Source organism: Astyanax mexicanus, chromosome 10 (assembly GCF_023375975.1).
Source record: "Astyanax mexicanus isolate ESR-SI-001 chromosome 10, AstMex3_surface, whole genome shotgun sequence".
Taxonomy (NCBI): Eukaryota; Metazoa; Chordata; class Actinopteri; order Characiformes; family Acestrorhamphidae; genus Astyanax; species Astyanax mexicanus.
The window spans coordinates 28802795-28826703 of record NC_064417.1 but is presented as its reverse complement, the minus strand read 5'-3'; the positions used below and the strand labels follow the sequence as shown (position 1 = coordinate 28826703).

Sequence of the window (23909 nt, the reverse complement as noted above, 5' to 3'; positions counted from 1 at the left end):
CAACAGTAATATCTTCTGAATTCCATAAATGACTAAATAAACACTATGAAAACATCAAGTATGTATTGTTTTGTGGCGTTTTTTTTCTCAAAATAGAAAACAATTAAAATTTTTTATTGTATTTGTAGTGTAGTACACTTTTTGAGCTGTGAACTAGGCTGTTTGTTCTTTTTCATTACTGAATGTAACAGACATAGAGTCTCAACAGCGACCAAACTCCTTACTGTTGATTAAGGCTTGTTTCATGATGTGAACAAACTCTGGGTAGGTGCCTATGTGCAAGGTAGGAAATCTTATGCTGTTTGAACACGCATTTACAACTGGGTAACAGACACCATGTTGGCCATAGCGAGTCTGACAGTCATGCTCAAATTCAACAGTAATTTTGAACTTCGCCCTCTCAGCTGCAGTAATGGGAACATGTGCCTGTCCAGTCAACCACTGCAACATGCCGCAGACAGTGAAGCTGTTTTGGTTGTCGCCTTTCCCCTCTGCTTGGTCTTGCTCTGCCGTCTCTTGTTCAAGGGCATCAGTTGGTTCTTCTAAAATAAAATTGAACATTCTTAAAGTCAATCAATTAATTAATGAAATTCTTATGGCTGAAGGCATGTACATATTCAAAGCTTCTTACACTAGAAGTAAGATCAGATAAATCTCATTTATTCTTTGAATGGCAAAGATCCTAGTTCTGCACTTCTAAACACATGCTATTTGGATACAGGCATATATCCATTCCTCACTTACCATGTTTATTACACGGTAACCATACTCAGCAGGAAGAGGGACAACACACTACGGCAGTTTCTGATGATGTAATGACGTACTCTAATTGCTCAGCAGTGCCAATAAGTTAGGCTATTATCGTAATTATATTGTATCGACAGAAATTAAGTAATATCTCAATAAAAACTTTAGCCATATCGTCCAGCTGTAGACCCATGATATTCCTCATAGGAACAATTAATTAATCCAATCAATGCATTTCTGTACTATATTTGCAAATCTTATCCATGGTTTTTTGTATTTCAGAGCAATAAAATTACCTTCATCATCCATGCTCTGTATGAAGTCTTGCAGGAAATTAACAATCCTCAATTCCTTGTGCCGCTTCAGGGATCCAGGCTCACTCAGAAGTGGAGATAAAGCCATCACTAAGAAGTCTGCGTCTGGCTAAACAACACATTTATTTTGTTTTAACATTTTAGCTGTATGTGTTTTTCTTCTTAAGGGCTCAGTTTGCATTGTGGGGGAATGGCAAGAGGCTTACTTACTTTGTCCAAATGACCAGGAACAAATAGTGGTTGAAAGATGGCTGGGTTCTGCTTAATCATGTCATGGAGACCGTACAGTTTAAGTCCTGTGCATATCTGCTGCAGCATCGGCAGGACACGAACACGGGAGTGTAGAACAATAGCACTAGGGGGGGGGGAAAAGATCAACACATCACAGGTAAAATAAGCTCTTCAAATTAAACAAGAGAAATGTCACAAAAAAAACCCACAAAAGTTAAAAAGGCCCAGGCTAAAGAGTAGCAGTATATTCCATTAATTTTATTGTACCTTACAATTGATGCCTTTTTGTCACATGTTACAGGTCCCATGTAGCCACATGCCAGAATTCTTTCTAAAAGGTCAATCAAGGCTGCTTTGTCTGAAGTCTCAACCTGAAGGAATAGAAAACACCATTTCGATTATGATGTTACAAAAATAGTCTGCCTACGGATCTAGTTCTGTGGACCCACCGCAGTGCTCAAGGTCCACATTTATTCCTTCATCTTTAGGTGTTTTAAGTTGGGTTGACAGGTAAACACGATCTTTAATGTATGTTCTAAGAGTGTCTTTACTGGCAACAGGATGTTTAGTGTGATGCTTGCGCCATTATATAAAATCAATCTTTGTGTCAAGATGCTGGAAATTGCATGCTATAGCAGGGAAATCACTACTCTGAACCCATTTCTGCTGTAATATACAGTTAAAGTTGCATTATATGCAAAAACCTTGCTGACACAATTTTACTGGGTACAGCCCACTATATAATAAACATCACATGCTCAATGTAAACCTTGCTAATGAGGTCCAGTAGCTCTGGGTCTGTCACATCCGTCTCTGACAGCTGGTCTTTGTCAAATTCACCCATGGAGATAAATGTATAGCTCCATTCATGAAAGAAGTTGGGGGGTGGGCCGTCCTGTGCAATACTCACAGCTATTACTTCACCAGCTATCCTGAAGTGAGATCACATACATAGTAAATATAACAAAGAATAACTTATGCAACAACATACGACATAATCCCACATACTTAAAATTATCATTTTGATAATCCATTATGGAATACTTCAGGGTTTTTCCAGCACTACTTCCTTCGAAAAGGTTCGTCTCGATTCCTGCCATCATTTCTATATAGATTGAGACAGAAAGAAAAACATATGCACACCAATATTGCACCAACAAAATGTTGAATTAACTGTGGCAGAACTAAAAAGAGCTAAATGTTGAATGAAAGACAGACAGATACCAGTGAGAAATTCCTTTCTTAGAGCACCATTGTCAATTCCCGCTTCTCCCAAGAAAGAAACACGGAGGGGATTAATTGGAGTAGCTTTTTTTTGCCGTTTCCACTGTTTCAGTCCCCGGTGGAATATTTCTTCCCTTGTGACGCAAATACTGAAGATAGCCTGGAGATCTATCTTATACTTAACTTTGCAGACAGCATCAGCGAGGCTTGGTAGAAAAAAAAAAAACAGAAGTATACAGGATGCATTTTTTGGATCATCTTTTTAGTATTTTGGTTTAAACAACAACAGCACATTATATTGTTTTACAGTCTACCTGTATGGTTCTTGCCTATTTTTATGTCCTGGTCAACCTGTAAATCTGAATTAACTCTAGGTTCTTCATATCTGAAAAATACAACATGGAACAGCTGTAAAGGTTTGGGAATAGTGACATTTTAGTTATTACATGAAAAAGGTTAATGTGGAGAAACTTATTGTGCACATTTTAATGTCATGGTATTTTTTACAACATGGAAAAACATTTTTCATAATTTTTACAAGACATGAAATATGTCTTAATAAATAATTATGCACCAATTGCCATATGCAAGTTCATTATAGAGGATGTGAAGTTTTAATTTAAAAAATGCAATCAAAGGGTATTGAAATGATAAAGGGACATATATGAAACATCTGTCAGCAACAATGCAAAATAAAATTATAACAACTAATACCTTCCCTCACAGGTGCTGGCATGTTCCTCGATGCAGTCCTCTGGATACGCGTCACAACACAATGGACAAGATACCTGAGCAAAACCCCAAATGTATACATTTATGTTACCAGCATCTGATAAGCATCTTCAGCATTTAACAAGAACAATTTTAATTCCCTCACTTTCTTATGTTTTTAATATTAATCAATGATTAATCAATGAAACTTTAAATGGAAGGTGAACTCATTAACAAGAGACCAAACATAATAAGCTAACAGAAAATCATATACTATTATACAGCATCATGTGTATCTTTTTTTTCAAGGTGAAAATATTTGAGTAGCCCTTATCCTACTTTAACCACAACCGCTGGTCTGGAATCTGGTTCGTCCACTGCGCACCTTTTGTAATGAGACAGCTGCCCTAAAGGTAAGATCCAGATAGCTGTCTCAGATTGTATTTAACCTGGTGAAATATAGCACCAGGATGAACTCAAAAGCAAATATGGCAGAATTGCATTGAGCTGGGTTTGAACCCAGACCGTTTGTGTGAAGGGCCAATGAGTAGACCACAACACTATAGAGGGATATGAGTGATCAGTGACTGTAGGTGCTTTAACACTGGGGGCAGGGTATAGAACACCAAATAATTAAACAAACTAAAGTGTAAGAGTAGAAAGAACTGTTTTACTGTGGCGAAATGAAAGAAATGAAGACACAAAGCGACAGTATAAGGTTTGAAAAAGTCAAAATAAAAATCGCGGAGAGCGGGGTTTGAACACCCGCGAGAATGGGTTCTGAGGCGCAGCGACCGCTGCCTACACACTGCGCCACCGGGGACGAGCCGATGACGTCAGCGCTGGAAAGAACTAAATGACTCGTGGCAAGCGGGAGCGCGAGCAAAGTAAACGAAGTGAAAGAAAATAATAATAATAATTATAGCAGGATTAATGATTTGTAAACTGTGAGAACCAACCAATAAAGGCTAGATAAAAAAGATAAGCGAAGTTAGAAGGGAAAAGGTTTCCCCCTCTGGTCGCTAGAAACGATAGAAAGTTTTTTTTTTTTTTTTTTTTTTTGTGACGAAAGTGAGAGAGAGAAAAGAAGAAAGACAGCCTCGTGGTGACACGACCAACGAGGTGGAGGGATTAAAGCGAAGCAGGTAGCTCCGAAAGGAATAAAGAGAACCTCTCTGAACTGAGCCCAGTATACACTGTTCCCATAGAGGTGAAGAGAAAAAGAAGGAATAAAGAGAACCTCTCTGAACTGAGCCCAGTATACACTGTTCTCATAGAGGTGAAGAGAAAAAGAGAGCCACTTGGCAACTCTAAGGAGATCGCTAGGAAAACCGGCGTGGTCTTGCTTTCTCACAGGAATACTCAAGACTCTGCGCCGAGGAACCGGAAGGAAGCCCTTATAAGGTAGTGACACCAGCTGTTGTTAATCGCGCTGATTACCACTTGGCTTAGAGCGTGGCCTCCCTCTAGTGGTGGGAAGACCACGGCGCGGGCGGCCCCTTACACCTTTCCTGTAAATAAAGCGCATGCATTGTGAGATTAAAGCAATTAGTAAAAAATTGATATTAGGCCAAGGGTAGATTCAAATGTAACTTACACTGTCCATTTCTGTAAGATCACATGAAGCTTCGACATCTGAAAACACATCTGGTAACTAATAGAATAGAACATAATAGAATATAAACTTTAAAAAAAAAGATACTTATGGAGATATTATCAATAGTCACAAAAATGAATTGTGATTTTAAAAACTCTGAAATTATACTTTACAGAATTTAATCGACTGCCTGTGTCTGGCTCACACTTCTGGGCATGCAGAGCCAGTAGCTGGATAGGCATGTCCACATGACATGTGGCGCATTGAGCTTTTGGCATCCTGTCAAATTCACGCGATGTAAATGGTAAGGGGGACATGTCCAAAGTTCCTTGCAATGGCATGATGTACAGACAACCCCCCCTTCCTCCCAAGGCTTTAATAATATATGCCCCTGTGTAGCCCTCTTCATCTGGTTGCACAACGTTTAACTTTCGCTGACCTGATCCTCCTGAATGGAAAATACACAAGTAAGCTCAGTAAACAATTACACTGGTTTCAAAATGCAGTACAGTGATCCTACCGGTGATCAGACTGAGATTATATTGCATTAAGCAATATAACATTGTGAAATTAACATGGGGGAATTTTACATTTCAGTGAGACATTAAGTGGTTTACCAACAGCTTTATATAGCATCCATGCTCCCTGCAGTGATGCCATTTTAGGGTACATTTGCAAAAGTAGACTGGAAATCTGTAACAGAAAGTAAACCATTGTAGAATATTACATACCACTCTTTTCAAGGGATGTAATGATGCACTCTTCTCACGATGCGGTGCGATTCACGATACTGACCTCACAATGTGATTTTTTTTTTTTACAATAACAAACCAGAAAATCCAATTTTTTTTACAGTCAGACATTATAAACTGAAATGGTAATCCAACGTTTGATTTCCAGTATTTTGGTCTCTCCTCATTCAAACAGATGGGAGGCTGGTCAGTGAGGTAGACAGCGCCAGCGCCCTCTGCTGTTTCAAAACCATCACCATTCATTTCACATCTCCACCGATTTTAGTTGTGATATATGTGCAATGATTAATCATGATTTTGCAATGCATTGTTACATCCCTACTCTTTACATTACCACTGCTGTTAAAACAAAAGCCTGGTTGATGACCTAGTAATTCAACATTTTAGCTTAGAAGTGTCTACAAAAAAACTAGTATGGGCAATCACAATTATTCTTACCATCCTTCACATCACTGAAGTACATAACGAAAAACTATAAATATCAGTTTATATGTAGAATTTCAAAAGCTTGACCTCAGAATGCTGTCCGTCTTCTGGGATGGTCACTGTCCTCCTTCCAAGTCCTGCCTGGAGAAGTAGAAGTTCTGTCGACATTTTAGGGGTCCTCTCTACAAACTGGTTTAACAGGTAGAATTGGACTGGTGTTGACCTAGCAGCCTTTCTTTTTGGAGATGGGGTGCTGTTTTTGCGGGGTTTAAAGAGGCCAGGGAAAGATCTGAGGAATACAATTCAGGTAACATTCAGATATTTGGGTCTGCAGAAACCATAATATTTAGCATTCACACAAAGAATGAGAAATTTGCCAATTTAATTAATTGAATAATTAATTAAGGAAATACATTAATAGTAATAATTATTATTACTAAAATTAAAAGAAGACAGAAGTAAAGGCAGAAGACAAACTGTCAAGGCATAGTCTTAATACCAGGTGTCAAGAATTGTGTAGTTGCTCCTAGGTTAAATCCCTTTATAATACTGTCCAGACTGCTGAGATCATTTTTGGTGTAGAGTTCAGTTATTAATTTTAATAAGTTCACAATTATCCACTTGGTTGAATGGTTTTAATAATTACCTAAATACAAGGTGTTTGCATGGATGTTAACCTAACTGTATTACATCAAATGTGATTTCCTCATTTAACAGATTCAAACCTGGTCATACTTTGCTCCACTGAACCACATGTACCAGAAAAGCCAAAGGTCTGCTGCTGCTGGACATGTCTCCTTGCAGGCTGTTCCTGGTTACAAGGGGCAGTCTGTTCCTGCATGTCTACCTGCTGTCTGCTGCCTGATGTCCCTGAACCTGCACTTCATCTGCAGAAACATTTTTATATATATATATATATATATATATATATATATATATATATATATATATATATATATATATATATATATATATAGGAGTATTCTAAATATATATTTCTCTCAAATCAATGAAATGTAATGACCCTATTCATTGGCAGACAGGGACAAAAAAAAGAAAGTTCTGGCATTTGTTTTTCAACATGCCTTTAATTTAAAACTTTCACAAGAGTTACCCCAAACAAAAGAAAGTAATTATGATAAAACACGAGGAATATAAGTCTGCCCCATAGCCTTGAATTCACCATAACATCTGGAGCAACACGACTTCCGCAGTAATAGGTTCCGCAGTAACTTTGGTATCCACACGGTCATACACACTGTCATACAGTGTATTCTCAGTAAGATTGCGTGAACCAAACTCTGACCCCCGTACTGTGATAGTTCATAAAGAATACAAGTAACGTTACGCCCCTAAGACCTATATATAATTTTTTTTTAAGTGTCTGGACTGTCAGCCCAAATAGCAGGCCAGCCAAACGGGAAAGTGCCTGGTATGCCAGCAGTCCGACCCTGGCCACATCGATATATGACATTTTACGTCAGAACAAAGTCGTAATATTACAAGAAAAAATCATAATATAAGGTAGATTAAAGTTCCTCCCATGCATGCCTCTGGGGCATATTTTTCATCCATTCACTTGCTCTTCAATTACCATGAATGTGCCACCTGCCAGAGTTTTTGGTAACATTTGATGGCATTTTCACTGACCACTAGGAAACCACACGGGAACCTTCCGAAGGGCTTTATTTGCTGCCCAATGTGCACTGTGTTCATCCACAGCAGTTTTCAAGTTATACTCGTACTGCCAACAGTTGGTGCTGCAGCACCCCAAGCACCCCTACTTCCCGCGTTTAGAGCTTCTAGGAGCAGGAACGGGCCTGCATCCAAGGGGATGCATATTGACGGACCACGAGCGGTTAAAGTACACCTAACCACCCAAATAAATATTTTTTTATTCTGGAAAAATGACGACATTTTCTCGTAATATTATGTTTTTTTCTCACAATTTCCCGACTTTACACTCCAACTCGAATTTTTTTTAAAGGTGGCCATAAAACGTAGTCGTATTAGGTTATGTCGTATGAAAAGACACTGAAATCCACTTACCAGCTGTAGAAACTGCAGGCACTGACCCACGGGCTTCAGCTAATGCACTGCGCAGTAGAGACACCACGTGTCTTGCGGCATTTTGCAGCTCGGCCTAAAAAGACCAAATTTGTCTCTAATTATTTTGTAATGCTACTAAAGTAAGCACCACATATCCGACTGAACAATACACACTTCTCTTTTTAAAGAGAAATATATTTCTATTTATGTTTAATATTTAGCATCAACAAAGCATCTGCACATACCTCTTTGAAGTCCGCCATCACACTCAAGTGTGAGTGGGCCTTCTGTGTCTTATTCCCGGGTTTTTCGTGCAAGTGCTATGACATTGACAAACAGCCAATCACAATCCACTTCCGGAAAACAGCCGTAGCCAATCCTGTCTGGGTCCCTCCCCCGACTGTCAAGCCGAAGGCGTGGCAAATTCCACTCTCGCGAGTGTTTTGCCTCCTCGCGCGCGCGGAGAGGGCTGGCTGCGCGCGCGCGGGGAGGGCGAGTGTGGTTTTGCTTGCGGCAAGTGACTTTGCTCGCTCGCGAATTTTGACACGGTTTTGACGCCATAGTGTGTGGCTGTATTCGGGCACCCTTATTTTCTGGACTCAGGAGCGGCAGGCAACTTCCTAGACGCAGCCTTGGCCAGGAGGCTTGCGTTGCCGCTGGGTCCCCTAGGGGCACCTTTACCAATAGCAGCAATCGACGGGCGCTCCCTGGAGCCAGGGGAGGTGACCCACCAAACACGCCCTGTCATGCTGCGAGTCGGGTCACATTCTGAGCAGATCACGCTGTACGTCATCAGTGCTCCTGACTTGCAGCTGATTTTGGGATTCCCTTGGCTCCAGAGACATAACCCCCATGTTGACTGGCTGTCTCGGTCGGTGGTAACATGGGGGCCCGCTTGTCGATCGTCCTGCCTCAAACCTCCCAGGGCTTTTCAGGGTGTGGATCCTGATCCCGGGGGTCCTGACCTTTCCCGGGTACCCTCCGACTACCTGGACCGCCGAGAGGTCTTTAGTAAGCAAAAGGCCCAAATCCTGCCCCCCCACCGCCCCTGTGACATGGCCATTGACCTTCTCCCTGGGACTAGTCCTCCCAGGGGAAGGTTGTTTTCTCTCTCTGGCCCTGAGCGCCGGGCGATGGAGGAGTACATTCAGGAGGCCCTCGTCCTGGGATTCATCCGACCTTCTTCCTCCCCAGCTGGTGCCGGGTTCTTTTTTGTGGGCAAGAAGGATGGCGGGTTGAGGCCCTGCATAGACTATCGGGGTCTCAACAAAATAACGGTAAAGAACCGTTACCCCCTACCCCTGATGTCATCCGCCTTTGAGGCACTGCAGCAGGCTACCATTTTTACCAAACTGGACCTGCGCAGTGCCTACAACCTGGTTAGGATAAAGGCGGGTGACGAATGGAAGACGGCGTTCATCACCCCGTCCGGGCACTATGAATACCTGGTTATGCCGTTTGGGTTGATGAACGCCCCCTCAGTCTTCCAGGGGTATATCAACGAGGTGCTCCGGGAGGCGTTGGACCGGTACATGTTCGTCTACCTAGACGACATTCTTATATACAGTCGCTCGGCAGATGAACACGTTACCCATGTCCGACGGGTTCTCCAACTACTCCTGGAGAACCACCTCTACGTCAAACTGGAGAAGTCTGAGTTCCATGCGCAGTCCATCTCGTTTTTGGGCTTTGTGGTGTCCCATAACTCCCTGCGCATGGACCCCACCAAGGTCAAGGCAGTCGAGAACTGGCCCCGGCCCACATCTGTGTGCCTGGTCCAACGCTTTCTGGGCTTCGCTAACTTCTTCCGAAGGTTTGTCAGGAATTTCAGCACTGTGGCCGCCCCGCTAACCGCTCTGACGAGGAAGACGTCAGGGCGGTTCAGCTGGTCCACAGAAGCCCAGGAAGCGTTCGATGCTATCAAGCATCTACTGACCAGGGCTCCGGTTCTACGGCTGCCTGACCCCGGACTCCCGTTTGTCGTGGAGGTGGACGCATCGGAAGTAGGCGTGGGTGCGGTCTTGTCCCAGCGGGCGGGACCGGATGGCCGACTGCACCCATGCGCCTACTACTCCCACCGGCTAACCCCTGCGGAGCAGAGGTATGATGTGGGAGACCGAGAGCTCCTGGCAGTGAAGCTCGCCCTGGAGGAGTGGAGGCACTGGCTGGAGGGGGCAGAACATCCCTTTCTGGACTGGACGGACCATAAAAATCTGGCGTACATTCAGCAGGCCAAGCGCCTGAACCCACGCCAGGCCAGATGGGGACTGTTCTTCACCCGGTTTGACTTTACCTTGTCATATCTTCCCGGGTCAAAAAATGTCAAACTGGATGCCCTCTCTCGACAGTGGGAGCCCCTCCCTCTTCCAGGCGATCCCTCCACCATCGTGCCTCCAGCCAGGATTCTGGCACCTCTCCGCTGGGGCCTCTTGGATGCTGTGAGGCAGGCCCAAGGGACTGATCCAGGTCCAGGAGACGGCCCTCTGGGCCGAGAGTTCGTACCCGCTCCCCTCAGGGGACGGGTATTTACCTGGGGGCATTCGTCACCCCAAGCTGCGCATCCAGGGGTCACACGGACCTTCGAGCTCCTGCGGCGTCAGTTCTGGTGGCCCCGCATGGAACAGGACGTGCGCAAACATGTGACCGCCTGCGCGATATGCACAAAAAACAAAGACCCCAGAACCAAACCCTCGGGCCTGCTGCACCCTCTGGCAGTCCCCTTGCGTCCCTGGTCCCACCTGTCCCTAGATTTTATCACGGGGCTGCCCCCATCTCGGGGCAACACCGTGATACTAGTCATAGTGGACAGGTTCTCCAAGGCTGGGCGCTTTGTAGCCTTGCCCAAGCTCCTGAGCGCGCAGGGGACAGCCGAAGTGGTGCTCGACCAGGTGGTACGTGTCCACGGACTGCCTTCTGACAACTTGTCGGACCGTGGGGCACACTTCACCAGTCGGTTCTGGGGTGCCTCAGGGTTCCACCCCCAGTCCAACGGCCAGACAGAGAGGGTTAACCAGGACCTAGAACGTACCCTCCGCTGTCTGGCCTCTTCGGCTCCGTCCACCTGGTCCGAACAGCTAAAGTGGGCGGAGTATGCCCATAATACCCTCTGGCACTCATCTCTAGGGATGTCACCCTTTGAGTGCCAGTTTGGGTATGCTCCGCCTGCTTTCCCCGGACGGGAGACAGTCACCGGAGTCACCTCAGCCGACCAGATGGTCCGCCGTTGCCGCAGAGCCTGGAGGAGGGCCCGGGCTGCCCTCCTGTCTGCCAGGGCGACCCAAAAACGGCATGCTGACAGGAGACGGCAGCCCGCCCCCTCTTATCGGATCGGCCAACGGGTCTGGTTGTCGGCGAAGGATATTCCATTGCGGGGTACCCCGCGCAAGCTGGCCCCTAGGTACCTGGGGCCTTTCAAGGTCCTTCGCCGAATCAATCCGGTGTCATACCGACTCGCCCTGCCACCTGCCCTTAAAAGGATCCACCCGACCTTTCACGTCTCCCGCCTTAGGCCCTACCTCTGTTCTGTGGGTCCTGCTGCTCCTCCGGGTCCCCGTACCATTGATGGTGCCCCCGCCTACACCGTCCGCCGGCTGCTGGACTCCCGAAGGGTACGCGGGGGTCTCCAGTATCTGGTAGACTGGGAGGGGTACGGGCCGGAGGAGCGGTCCTGGGTGCCCGCTAGGCACATCCTGGACCCAGAACTGATCAGGGCTTTTCGGCGGGACCGTGCGGCGGGTTTGGGGCCGTCGGGTGCCGCCCCTCGGGGAGGGGGTCCTGTAAGGGCTGGTGGCCAACCGAGGCATCCTCCAGGGCATCGGAGGGCGCGCCAGACCAGCGCTGTTTGTCCGCCCGTTTTCGGGTTTGTTTTGTTTTACTCTCGTTTTTATTCTCCGCCCGTTTTTGTTGCTCCGCCCCCTTCGGCGGCTCTTCTAAAGGTGATTAAAGCGGCCGCGTCCCAATCCGCTCGCTGGTGCAGCGGTTAGAGCATTGGGCCATGACCGCGACAGCCCGGGTTCGATCCCCACGTAGGGTGGGGTTGAATTATAAAAATTATATATATATATATATATATATATATATATATATATATATATATATATATAAATAGTTAGATAGACATATACATATACATATGTAGTGGATTAACCAGAGGATTTCTTCATTGCTTGGACACAAACACACACTACCCCCACTTTACGGCCTATAAGGAAACTTCGAACCCAGAACACTCTAAAAAAACCTTGGAGTAATCTTTTTTTTCAAACAACCTTAAATTTCAAAATGACATTTACTGACTATTTCTTCACTCAGCCTCGCTCAAGAGCCCTAAATGCGAGTTTAGGGTAAAATTCTGTTTACATTCCTCCAAGTCATAAACCTCGGAGTTAAGGTAAACATTTGGAACATTTGCAACACCATCACTAGGACGGGACTGCGGATTTAAGAGAGTGTCAAAACTTAATTAATGCCTTGGAAATTGTTAATTCACCAAATATTATACCAATTTAGGGGTTTGTGCCTAGTTATTTCTGCAATCACTTAGAAATAAGATTAATGAAATTAAGAGAAATGTTCTAAGCTTGGAAATTCCATTGACCGTTTGTAAGTGAGACTCTCTGCTCTCTGTTCACCAACCTCCCCCACCGTCGTAAATTCCGATGCCAGCCGCTTATCTAAGCACTCAGCAAAGGGGAGGAATTTCTCACTAAGAAGATTTTGCTTAAAATACATATATATTGACTATATAAAAAAGGTGTTTTATAGAATGTTTACTAAATAATGGTATATGTGTCTGGTATATGGTATATGTGTTTGGATGTGTCCTGATTGAATTCTCCTACACATTCAAGTCTGAATCAACAAGGTTTAATTAGCATTTGATAATATAGCTTTATTTGGTTATCAGTGGTTTAATCATGTATTATCTTTTAAGTGACTTAATTGGGTTTAAATAATAACATGACTCTTGATCTCTTTCTGACAGAGTACCATCCATCATTGTATTCCTAAGATTATCTTGAGTATTACAAAACTGTTTGTGGGCAAAATATATATATATTACATTTATTGTGATTCAATTGTAAGATTGTGTTTCCTGAATTTATCCTCACAAACTGATATGCTGAAAAATGTATTTTGATCCACTGTTTAATTGAGTTTTCTTTTGGTTTGATCTATTAGAAAAATGCTGAAGCATGCTGACCATGTGAGCGAGGGGGGGTTTATGGCCCTTTGTGAATCCCCACCAAAGTTTGAAATTGCTCCTAGACCAATCAAAACACAGACATTTGGGCCACAGGGCCAATCATAACTCGAGGGCCAAACAGGCCACAGAGTCTAATAGTTAAACTGGGCAGACACAGTTCAGTTTCCAGTTGAGTTTAGGCAGTTCGGAGCAGTGGGAGTTGGAGGAGCAGTGGGAGAAGATGAGTTGAGGAAAACAGTTAGAGGAGAAAGGAGAGAGGTTAGGGAGCCCAGAGATGGAGAAAGGATAGACTGTTAGTGTAGTCATCTTAAGTTAGTTTTCTTAGACTAGTGCATTTAATCTTCAAGTATATTAATATTAGCTATCCTAGGTTAAATAACTAGGCTATTTTATGATCTACGGAGTTCTCCTGCTTGCCAAGATAGTTAATATAGTTCAGTAAACCAACTAGACCAACCGACGGATCACCGAGAGGGTACGCCAGCCGAGCCAGCTCCAGGGAAGGCCTTCCCTGTGCAGAGACTAGAAGCGGGTGTCGTCCAGGTGCGCCGCTGGCCCACAGAGCACCATCTTTTACCCTGCGGATGGGTCCACACCGGACCTTCTAGGGGTGCAGGATGTCAGCCGAACAAGAGGTTTAAACAGCGGACCGAACCGATGGGGACCCCCCTTTGTAGACGTCTCAGAGTAAGGCAGTTTGGGTATTTCTCTCAGTAATTGGTGTTTTGGTTGGTCAAGTCTAGTTTGGTTATTGTTCTTAACTCTCTTCTTAGTATAGATTAATTTTTAGTTATTTGGCGAAAGGGATGATCTTTGTAGGCCGTAAAATATCTTACTTATCTACTTATTTTAGTGTTCTCATTTGATTAGTTTGACCTCATTACATTTAGACCCTTATTTAGAAATATTCACTTAATAGTTCTATTAATCTTTATTCCTTTCATACCAGTATTATAACATGTTTGTTCTTTTATTTCTCATTTATTATTCTACACTATGATTTGATATCTAATGGCTACATTTATGACTTTTTAATGAATTATTTACTCATATCTGTGTGATTTAATAAATACTTTTATTTTACAAAACCTGTCATTTCAGTGTGTTTTTCTGGATAACTTGGTTATGAAAATTTCTGTCACCTGTAGAAACCACACCCTGAGATGTCTTGTGTTATTAATTAATTTGATTAATTAATTAATTAATTAATTAATCTAATTAAATTAATTTAATAACTGGCGCCCAATTAAAAAAAATATTTCAACATCTCAATTAGCACCAGGTATTAAACCACTGAGCCGCTACACATATATATAGTATTATTATATATCCTGTTAATATATATATATATAATAAATATAAATATATATATATATATATATATATATTTATATAATACTTATTATTTATTATTAAAATTTTTCTAGTTTTTTTTTCTTCTTGGGTTTACCTGCTTTGAGATCTGCTGCTCTGCACTTGGGTCCTACAACCTTCTGGGCTGTAGAGCTACTGCTCCCCAACCCATTACAGATAGATAGATGCTTTAATTGTTTTTTTTTTTTACATATTTCATCATATTTTTGATTCATTAATAATTGTGAACTGTAAATTGTCAAATAAACCATGATCTGTTTAACTTCACAAATATTTATTAGATTTCTTTAAAATATCCTTAAAATAGAACATAATTAGAAGATGTCAGTGTCCCTGATATGTTGTTTATTCTCACTGCCCTTTTTATATTAATCATGCCCGTCCCTCGTAACTCTTGTTTAAACACTTGATTAATAAACTTTATGTAAAGTATCTGCATGTGTCTACCTAACATCTGGCCCACGTGACAGAAGATAAAACAGGTAACACTTTACGAATAACTTAAGTTATTCATGATAAACACTTCCTAGAACAGCAAAAAGGTAATAAACCATGGATAAGTAATTTCTCAACTAATAATGAATTTAAACTATTTTAAACAATTAATAAACCATAATTAAATTTAAGGCTTGGTAATATTGTAAATCCTGCAATTAATAAGGGATTTAGAGATTAAAAGGTGTGTCAATTAAGTGCTACAATAATAATAATAGTAGTAGTAGTAGTAATAATAATAATAATAATAATAATAATAATAATAAAATGGCTATAGAAAAGATTTGCCATAGTTAAGCTGAAGCCAAATTAAAAACAGTGTATTTACCTGACACAGCTAAGAAGGTTCCAGTAGAAAAGTCCACAGAATTCTCTCTAATCGATCCACAGAAGTACATTCCTTCATCTTCTTTCTGAACCTGTTTAATACTGAGAGAAACCCTCTGCCAACTTCCTTCAACTGAAATCCTGATTTTGAGTCTTTAAACGGATTTTGAAGCGCAGCGTTCTTTCCATTGATCTTATATCCCACTTCCTGTGGTTTGTGCTCCAGTCTATGCTTAAACCAGTATGCAGTTTTAGACTCAGCTGTAAGTGCAGATGTGCAGTTTAGAGTAACCGATTCTCCAACTTTAACTGAGACAATCGACGGTTCTGTATTTCCTACAGTTTCAGCAGAACCTGAAACACCAAAGAAACTAAAGATTACATACACGTTAAATGTATATTCAATTTTAGACAATTTTAGCATCATTAACAACAATTACAATCTATTAGTATAACAGTACATGTTTTTTAAGGACAACTTACATATTTTGTAGAGAAACAAAATGAAAATGCAGAATGAAGGCATGGTCAAAACTTGCAAGTACTGTTAACTACAGCTCCGTATTATATTTGCTGAAGTGGCTCATAAGTTAAACCTCACTGGCTGGTAAAGTCACATGGTTCCTTGAGGCTTCTACATTTGTATCTATATTTGGCCATCTGAAGACGCCTGCTATAAAAAATAAAAAAAAACATCTACTTCTTCATTATTTTCAGTAATTCTGCTGGTCCTGGTATCTTGCACACAAAAAATCTTTAACAAACTTTTACCAAACTGTTGGTGACAAAATAAACCAATTAGCCATAACATTAGCACCACCTGCCCCCTTTGTTTAGGTTTGTTAAACAAACACATAACCAATTAAGATTGTCAATAAAAATATTTCAAAGTAAAGATAAATTAATAATAATACATTGAATGGCTTAGTGACAAAAACAACAATAAACAATGAAAAAGTTTAAAACGTAAAAATAAAACAATAATACAAATCCAAAAGATACAGATAATAAATTATAATATATTATTTACTACTTTTGCTACTTTTAACTTATGAGTGTTTGAAAGGTGGCCTGCAATATTCACTCCTAAGGTCAACCTGACACTTCCCTTTTATAGTCAGTTTCCTTTTTACACTGGAAAACATTGCGATGGAGTTAGTTAATTGTATAACATTTGAACAAAACGTTACAGAAAACGTTGCACGAATGTTAAAACGAGCTATTTGAGACTAACCACTTCCTAGTATTACCCTGGCTTACTCAGGGTTCCTCAGTGTAGCTCTGTCGTGCTAGCCTTAATTAGAAATCTGGAAATCTAAGCTCACTGTAAATAAACAGAAGAGCTTTACTCACCCAAATAAACAGTTTTCAAGAGAAATCTGTGTAGATTAACATTAAGTTTTAAAAAGAAGTCTCCCCGCTGGTGCTGAATTAGAAGGAAAACATGGTGACACCCCTGTACCTTACTATTGTTGCATAATGCACCTTATAATCTAGTGCTCCTTGTACACCAGAAAACAGAAGTTTATTATTAGTGCGCCTTATAATCCGGTGTGATTTATAGTGCAAAAAATGCAGTACATGGAGAATTCTGAGAAAAATCCTCAGTTACCTTATTCACACTGTCAGCAGGAAAAACATACGTCAGGGTAGCCATTTAATAGTATTAAACACTGAGAACCTTGTGTTCTAACAAGAAATAAGTAAAATGCACTCACTTTATTTGGTAAAGTTCAGCCAATGTTTGGGTGGATATTACCTATACTAAAAATAACACACTAAAAATTATTTTTGTTACCAAAAAAAGTACATCTTTTTTATTGGTCTCTAGCATAATTTATTTACATTGCAAATGTGCATGTCCCTCCAACCCTCTCTCACCATTATGTTTTATATAGTGGTTGACTTCCTGGCCACAGTGTTGTAGGCCATGAGAGCATGTTACCATTTTATTTACTGCAAAGAGGGCTTTGATGCTGGGTTAGTTTTTTATGTAATATGTAATTCAACTGGCAGAAGGAAAGCAAGGTGATTTTATCTTGTATTAAAAAAACAAAAAACATAAGTTAAACTTTTCTGAATAAATGAGTAATTTTCAATGGAAATTAATGATACCAAGAAGAATGTGTTTTTTGGTTGCACTAGGAAATTTTAAATAAACTTTACCTTGTCTTTCGTGTGTCTTAATTTAGGTAACTGCCTAGCAATATGGAGTAAACTCAATTAAAATACAATTTTTAATCTGTGAAAAGAAATAAATTCTAGGACTTGTTTTTATCATTATTTTTGGCGTATGCTGATTCCTGAAGCCAGAATGTTTCATTTTTGGTCAATAAAGTTTCCCTGATTCATACATGTACACAGTGCTTGGATTGGCAGAGGGTCTATTTAGAGAGCTCACTCTTACAGTCTGTTACTGTATTTATTGTCCTGATATTTCATTGATTGCAATACCATGAATAGAGTCAATCAGACTTTTGATCTGCTAAAAGGTCATAATTATCAAGGTAAATATATATGGAAACAGACAACTTTACAATATTGTATGCAATTTAATTAGAACACGACAACAATAAAAACAACACTTAAAGACAATAACAGAGAAAGATCATAGTAAATAGAAAAGAATAAAAAAACTGTGTTGTTCTACACAGTAGGCATTGATAAAAACAGAAATGCATTTATCTTCAGGTCATCATTTTTAGGCTGCTGCACAGTCGCAGCTTTACACTTCATCCACAAGTATGGATCATATCTGACACCATCAGTGTGATCTCATGCCTGCCTTTTAACTACATAGGAAAATGCTGAAAATAGCAATATAATAGCAATCAAAGGGAAATAGAGCTAGTGGTTTTAGAAGAAGTGGAGCTTCTCATTTTAGAGTAAACTATTTTCTTAGAATGTTCACTGTCAATTAGTGCTGGTAATTTCTTGTAAGGTCTATGCCTCGATGGATCAAAGCCCAGTTATGGCAGCACAATAATTAGACAGGCTCCTCCAGAATCCTTTCTAACCATGATTTATTAATTTGCAGCTTATCCTAACATTTTCTCAAGATATTTCCAGTTTTATTAACTACATTTTGCTAATATGCTTATGTTTTTCTTTATTTCTCAGTATTGATCAAATGAAGTGCAAATGTGCAAATGTTTAATATTCAATATTTAAAACAGCAAAGGTTTTAATGGAGTGTCCTACAATTCTAAAGCAGGGGATCTAACATTTTGCAACACACAGCCTGCCTTTCAAATCATTTACAGTGTACATTTTCTTTCATTGTGGTTGTAGATTATATTTTCTGTAGTAACTCATAACAGAATCAGAATGCATCATCAGATATTAAAGGGATAGTTCGGGATTTTTGACATGAATCTGTATGGCATCAACATGACCAGTTTCGTGCATTCTCACTGACTTACCCCCGACCATGTCCGGTGAGCGGAGTTCTTGTCCAGTATTGTCCGAGCCGAAAGTAGTCCGGCATGTTTGCTGGGGTCACGAAACGAAAGAGTTTTTCTTCCCAAAACAGTACGAGTGCAAAAGAGTGATTTATTTGCATAACAAAAAACGGTGTCTGCAAAAGTCACGCCTCATTATCACTGGGGCACTACTTTCATTTTGGATCAGTGCGCATGTCATTCTAACTGCGAGCAGCGCACTAGTCTTTCAGATCATTGGCTGCGCTCAGCTTCAACCAGCAACGCAAAGAGCAAGCTTTAGAGAGAAGTTTATCGGCTTTTATAAGCTTCTTGAACACAGATGTATACATTTGTATGTGTGTGTGTTAAAATGGTGCGGACTTGTGATTATCCAGGCTGTAGCAACAAAGATGTGGCTGATTCTCCGCACAGTTTCCATCGTATCCCCGTGACTGACATTGCTCTCAGGCAACTTTGGATACTTGCAATGGGCTTCCATGTGGACACCAAAGTGGTGAAAATGAAGAAGCTTCGTGTTTGCGGTGCGCACTTCAGCGAGGATGACTATGTTTCTCCATGCCCGCTGTTGTTTGTGATGCAGGCAGCAGCTGGCCCGCCGACGTCCTCATCAATTGACAGGTTCTGTATCTCGGGCATAAATAAATCCCACTCGTGGCAGCAGTAACATTCCACCTCTGTCGGCATTAGTTCGCACTTCAAACAAGTGCACCAGGATTTGTCGGCCACCCTTGGTATCGCAGCAGCAGCAGCAGCGGCTCCAGCTTCGGTCTCAATCATTTCTCTGTCCACCCTCTCTCTTTCTGCACGATCCAATTCGATTTGGGCAAGTTCCTCCTCAGTATACTCAGGCTCATAAAGATACCCCCTTGGCTCTGAGCGGAAATCAAGTAGTAATATAATACAGGAAATTGACAAATCCTGCACCTAACAGCTGGGGTTATGCATAGGGCTCAGCCAGGATCTACTACTCACTCAACTAACAACAATAGCAAAACCACCACAATCTGATACTGGCTCGACAAGAATCCAGAAGCACAGCCAAACACTATGTTCATGGTCCATTGCCTCAACTGCCAAGTAACAGACCTACCAAAAAATAACCTATGAACACATAGAATCCCTCCTTAATCTAAGCTCACTTCCTTTAACTATGGCAACAACACACTTACCTAAGCACAATCACACACAATAAATCACATTATAAGTTGCGTGAGCAGAACACAGCAACCACTACCATCTGATACTGGCTCGACAAGAATCCAGAAGCATAGCGAACTATGTTCATGGTCCGTGCCTCAACTGCCAAGTACTCAGACGTCTACAAAAACTCATGAGACAAATTATTACAAGAGCAGGACCACACCAATCCCCTTCATCCAAACTTTAACACAAACTTCAGTGCAAGCTCTTCTCAGGGGTCATCAGGCAGGCACCTTCCTTCGTCAGTGTTTCGCTGAATTAGGCCCACGACACCTCCAGAAGGCTCAACAGTGAAGTCTGGCGTCCCAGACCCACCCCCCTCCAAGCCTGCTGTAGAAGCACAAACTCATTCCCTTCCCCACGTAGCCTCAGCCCTTCTGAACCACAACCACTGACTAGATCTTTCAGCTACATCTAACAACTCCAACACAAACTTCAGTGCAAGCTCTTCTCAGGGGTCATCAGGTAGGCACCTTCCTTCGTCAGTGTTTCGCTGAATTAGGCCCACGACACCTCCAGAAGGCTCAACAGTGAAGTCTGGCGTCCCAGACCCACCCCCCTCCAAGCTTGCTGTAGAAGCACAAACTCACTCCCTTCCCCACACAGCCTCAGCCCTTCTGAACCACAACCACTGACTAGATCTTTCAGCTATATCTGACAACTCCTTCACCACAGTCCTTAGCACACGACCTCTAATTCCGAATTCAGACAGCAGTCTTGTGGCAGACTTCGCAACAAAGCCTCTAGTACCTACCTCTACCGGTCTAATATACGCTTGCCACCCACGCTCTCTCACCTCAGCCACCAAGTCTGTATACTTCAGCCTTTTCCTTTCATAAGCTCCATCTACCTCGTCTTCAAACGGAACAGTCAGCTCTATAAAATACACTATCCGCTTACTTTCAGAGTACAACACTACATCCGGCCTCAAGGTTGTAACCAGAATGCACTCTGGGATCTGCAGTTTACTACCTACATCCACTAATAACTTCCAATCTCGTGCATTGGCCCACTTACCAGCAGTTTTCAAGCACTGTGCTGTTTCTCCACTATGCTGCCCCTCACGCACAAACGTTATTACCCTACTGCAACCTACCACGGGCATGTTATTAACTTCTAACCGTTTCTTATCAAGTGCACCTGCAAGAGATCTAAGTACCTGATTATGCCTCCATGTGTAGCGCCCCTGGGATAGACTCACCTTACATGCCGACAAAATGTGCTTCAGCGTGCCACTTCCTGCACATAGCTTACAACTTGGATCCTCACCCACCCACTGAGCAAGGTTTTGTGGCGTTGGCAGAACATCATATGTAGCTCCCAAAAGAAACTTTATACGGCCTGTATCCAATCCCCATAACTCTCGCCAGGTGATTCTCCGCTTCTCTACACTTTCCCATCTTATCCACTGCCCCTGTTTACTCTGCCCTGCTGCTTTTGCCCTCCTTGCTTCCTCCTCCTGCTCACGAATAAACCCTGTAACCATACGCCTTTTCTCAGGTGATGTGGCCTTGCCGAATGCTTTCCAAGAATCACCTAAACCTAATCCTGCCCTCCCATTTTGCACCTGCCCCACAACATCCCTGTGCTCCAGTGCCCTCCTTGCGGCTTGAGTAGCTTCTCGAGCATTCCACTTTCTCCCAGACCTAGTCACTGGTGCTGTTGCTTTAACCAGCCCGTCTTTTGACCCTAACAACTATATATAACTATATATAACAAATATATTCCTCGTCGCTCTCGTAGTCCGACATGTTCCCGAACAGTAAACAGTGAAATCGAAACCGTAGGCTAGCTGCCAGGTTGCGCAATCGCGCGCACTGATCCAAAATGAAAGTAGTGCCCCAGTGATAATGAGGCGTGACTTTTGCAGACACCGTTTTTTGTTATGCAAATAAATCACTCTTTTGCACTCGTACTGTTTTGGGAAGAAAAACGCTTTCGTTTCGTGACCCCAGCAAACATGCCGGACTACTTTCGGCTCGGACAATACTGGACAAGAACTCCGCTCACCGGACATGGTCGGGGGTAAGTCAGTGAGAATGCACGAAACTGGTCATGTTGATGCCATACAGATTCATGTCAAAAATCCCGAACTATCCCTTTAAGAAGCATGCTTTTGGACATGAGTTTGACACAAGCAGCTCTTAAGCAAGCAGCTTCAGCCAATATACATAAAGTACTTTTTTAGTAATCTGTGTAAAAATTTTGCCTCAGAAATTTCCCACTGGCTTTCCCCCAGTCCCATTTCCACTGTCTATTGTTCTGCTGAGCAGGTAATCATTGAGCTTCAGTACGGTTTCTAACATACAGTTGCTTTACCACGACCACTAGTATAGTGGAGATGGGCATTTTTGACTTATACAACTTATACAATCACTGATTAGTTTTCGAATAAGACTTGTCATTGCTTGTCACTGTGTGTCAATCTGGCAACCTTTGTAAACTTTGTGTCTGGGGAGTAGCAGGTGGGGTATCCAGTGTTTAGAAATTGGCATCCTGTAGCCATTTCGCACACCTGCTCCCAATTATTACTGATTGTGCCTTTGGCTAGGGCTGTCAACAGTAACAAATTAATGGCTGCTAGTCATCTGGAAACTTTAATACAATTTTATTTACAATTTAATAAATATATGTATTTTTTTTTAGTGCAAATTAATCAAGTTTTGCCACAGCCGCCTTAAGTCCTTCACTCATTTTTCAGAGTCTAGTGAGGTGTTAGTATTGTAAATACAGATTCGCCACTGCTCAGAAGTTTAGAAGGCAGATTACATTTTGCTACTTTTTTACTTACTTATATGGATTAAAACTCTCTCTTCTTCTATGCCTGGGTGCGCACACACATTATTTTGTTTAATAAAATTATCCTTTTAAATAGTCTTAAGCTTTGCAAACAAGAAAAATACTCTGGGCCCTATTTTAGCATTTTAGAGTTGAGCTGTCAACCGTGCATGTACTAATTCTCTTAATTCATCATGGGTGTGTTTTGGGCATGACATAAAATATAAACCAATCAGCAGATCACTCGCCATTCCCTGTAAAAGCCAGGTGTGCTCTGACTTTGGCGAATTGTTATTACAATGGCACAGCGCTTCTGTGCATTTCAGCAGAGGAAACTGACCTGCTCGTTCACACTGTAAAGGTGCGTGAGCCAATCATTTACAGGAACAGCATTGTTTTTTTTTTTAATTTAGTATTCTGTTTACTGTTGATTTAGAGATTGGGTTTGTGCACTGCTGTGTGTTCTTGTATGTGTGTAACGAGTTAGGGTGTACCTGTTTAGCTAAGATAGGAATTGATGGCTGATGGCTGACGTCTGACGGTTGACTGTTGTCAGGGTTTTAATCAGTCAGTGGCGCACCTGTTTTTTTTTTGTTGTTGCCCAGAAATTTACTTGAACACACCTCACTTCCACCACGCCCATCTCCAAAGATATATTCCTAAACTTTGTCATTATTTTCTGGGCGCAGGTGCAAGTCATGAAAATAGACTGCTGGTGGGGTGTAAGATAGCAATGAGCATCGTGACATGCCTTGTGCAGGGTGTAAGATAGGGCCCAATTACACTTTTGGATAAATGCACTCTAGCAATAATGCTGGGGCCCTCTAGTGCTCTATTGGTTCCATTACAAAACTCATAAAAGGTCTGTGTGTTGATTGCATGATTTATTAGTTTCAGAAATACTTTTGAAAGACATAAAAGAAAAAAAAATATGATATTAAAGCACAATTCTAAGAACAGAAAGAAAAGAAGAAATTCAAACAATCTTTAATTAGAAACTTAAATAAAATTACTTCTTGGTCATAATGATAAAAA

At 41.7% G+C, this 23909-nt stretch overlaps 2 protein-coding genes across 2 annotated transcripts; both read right to left on the bottom strand.

The window, feature by feature from the left end:
* Positions 1-3: 3 nt before the first annotated feature.
* On the bottom strand, positions 4-2846 carry LOC111190324 (uncharacterized). Its single transcript, XM_049484310.1, has 8 exons — positions 2831-2846; positions 2517-2722; positions 2301-2397; positions 2062-2224; positions 1560-1663; positions 1272-1416; positions 1044-1170; positions 4-542 (listed from the first exon to the last, which is right to left on the bottom strand). The coding sequence occupies exons 3-8, from the start codon at positions 2393-2395 to the stop codon at positions 202-204; spliced, it is 975 nt and encodes a 324-aa protein (XP_049340267.1). The 5' UTR covers positions 2396-2397; positions 2517-2722; positions 2831-2846; the 3' UTR covers positions 4-201.
* Positions 2847-4736: 1890 nt separating this feature from the next.
* LOC125804779 (uncharacterized) lies at positions 4737-8205 on the bottom strand. The gene is made up of 6 exons (XM_049484306.1): positions 8052-8205; positions 6728-6889; positions 6090-6291; positions 5442-5517; positions 4998-5272; positions 4737-4881 (listed from the first exon to the last, which is right to left on the bottom strand). The coding sequence occupies exons 2-6, from the start codon at positions 6841-6843 to the stop codon at positions 4810-4812; spliced, it is 741 nt and encodes a 246-aa protein (XP_049340263.1). The 5' UTR covers positions 6844-6889; positions 8052-8205; the 3' UTR covers positions 4737-4809.
* Between the last annotated feature and the right edge of the window lie 15704 nt (positions 8206-23909).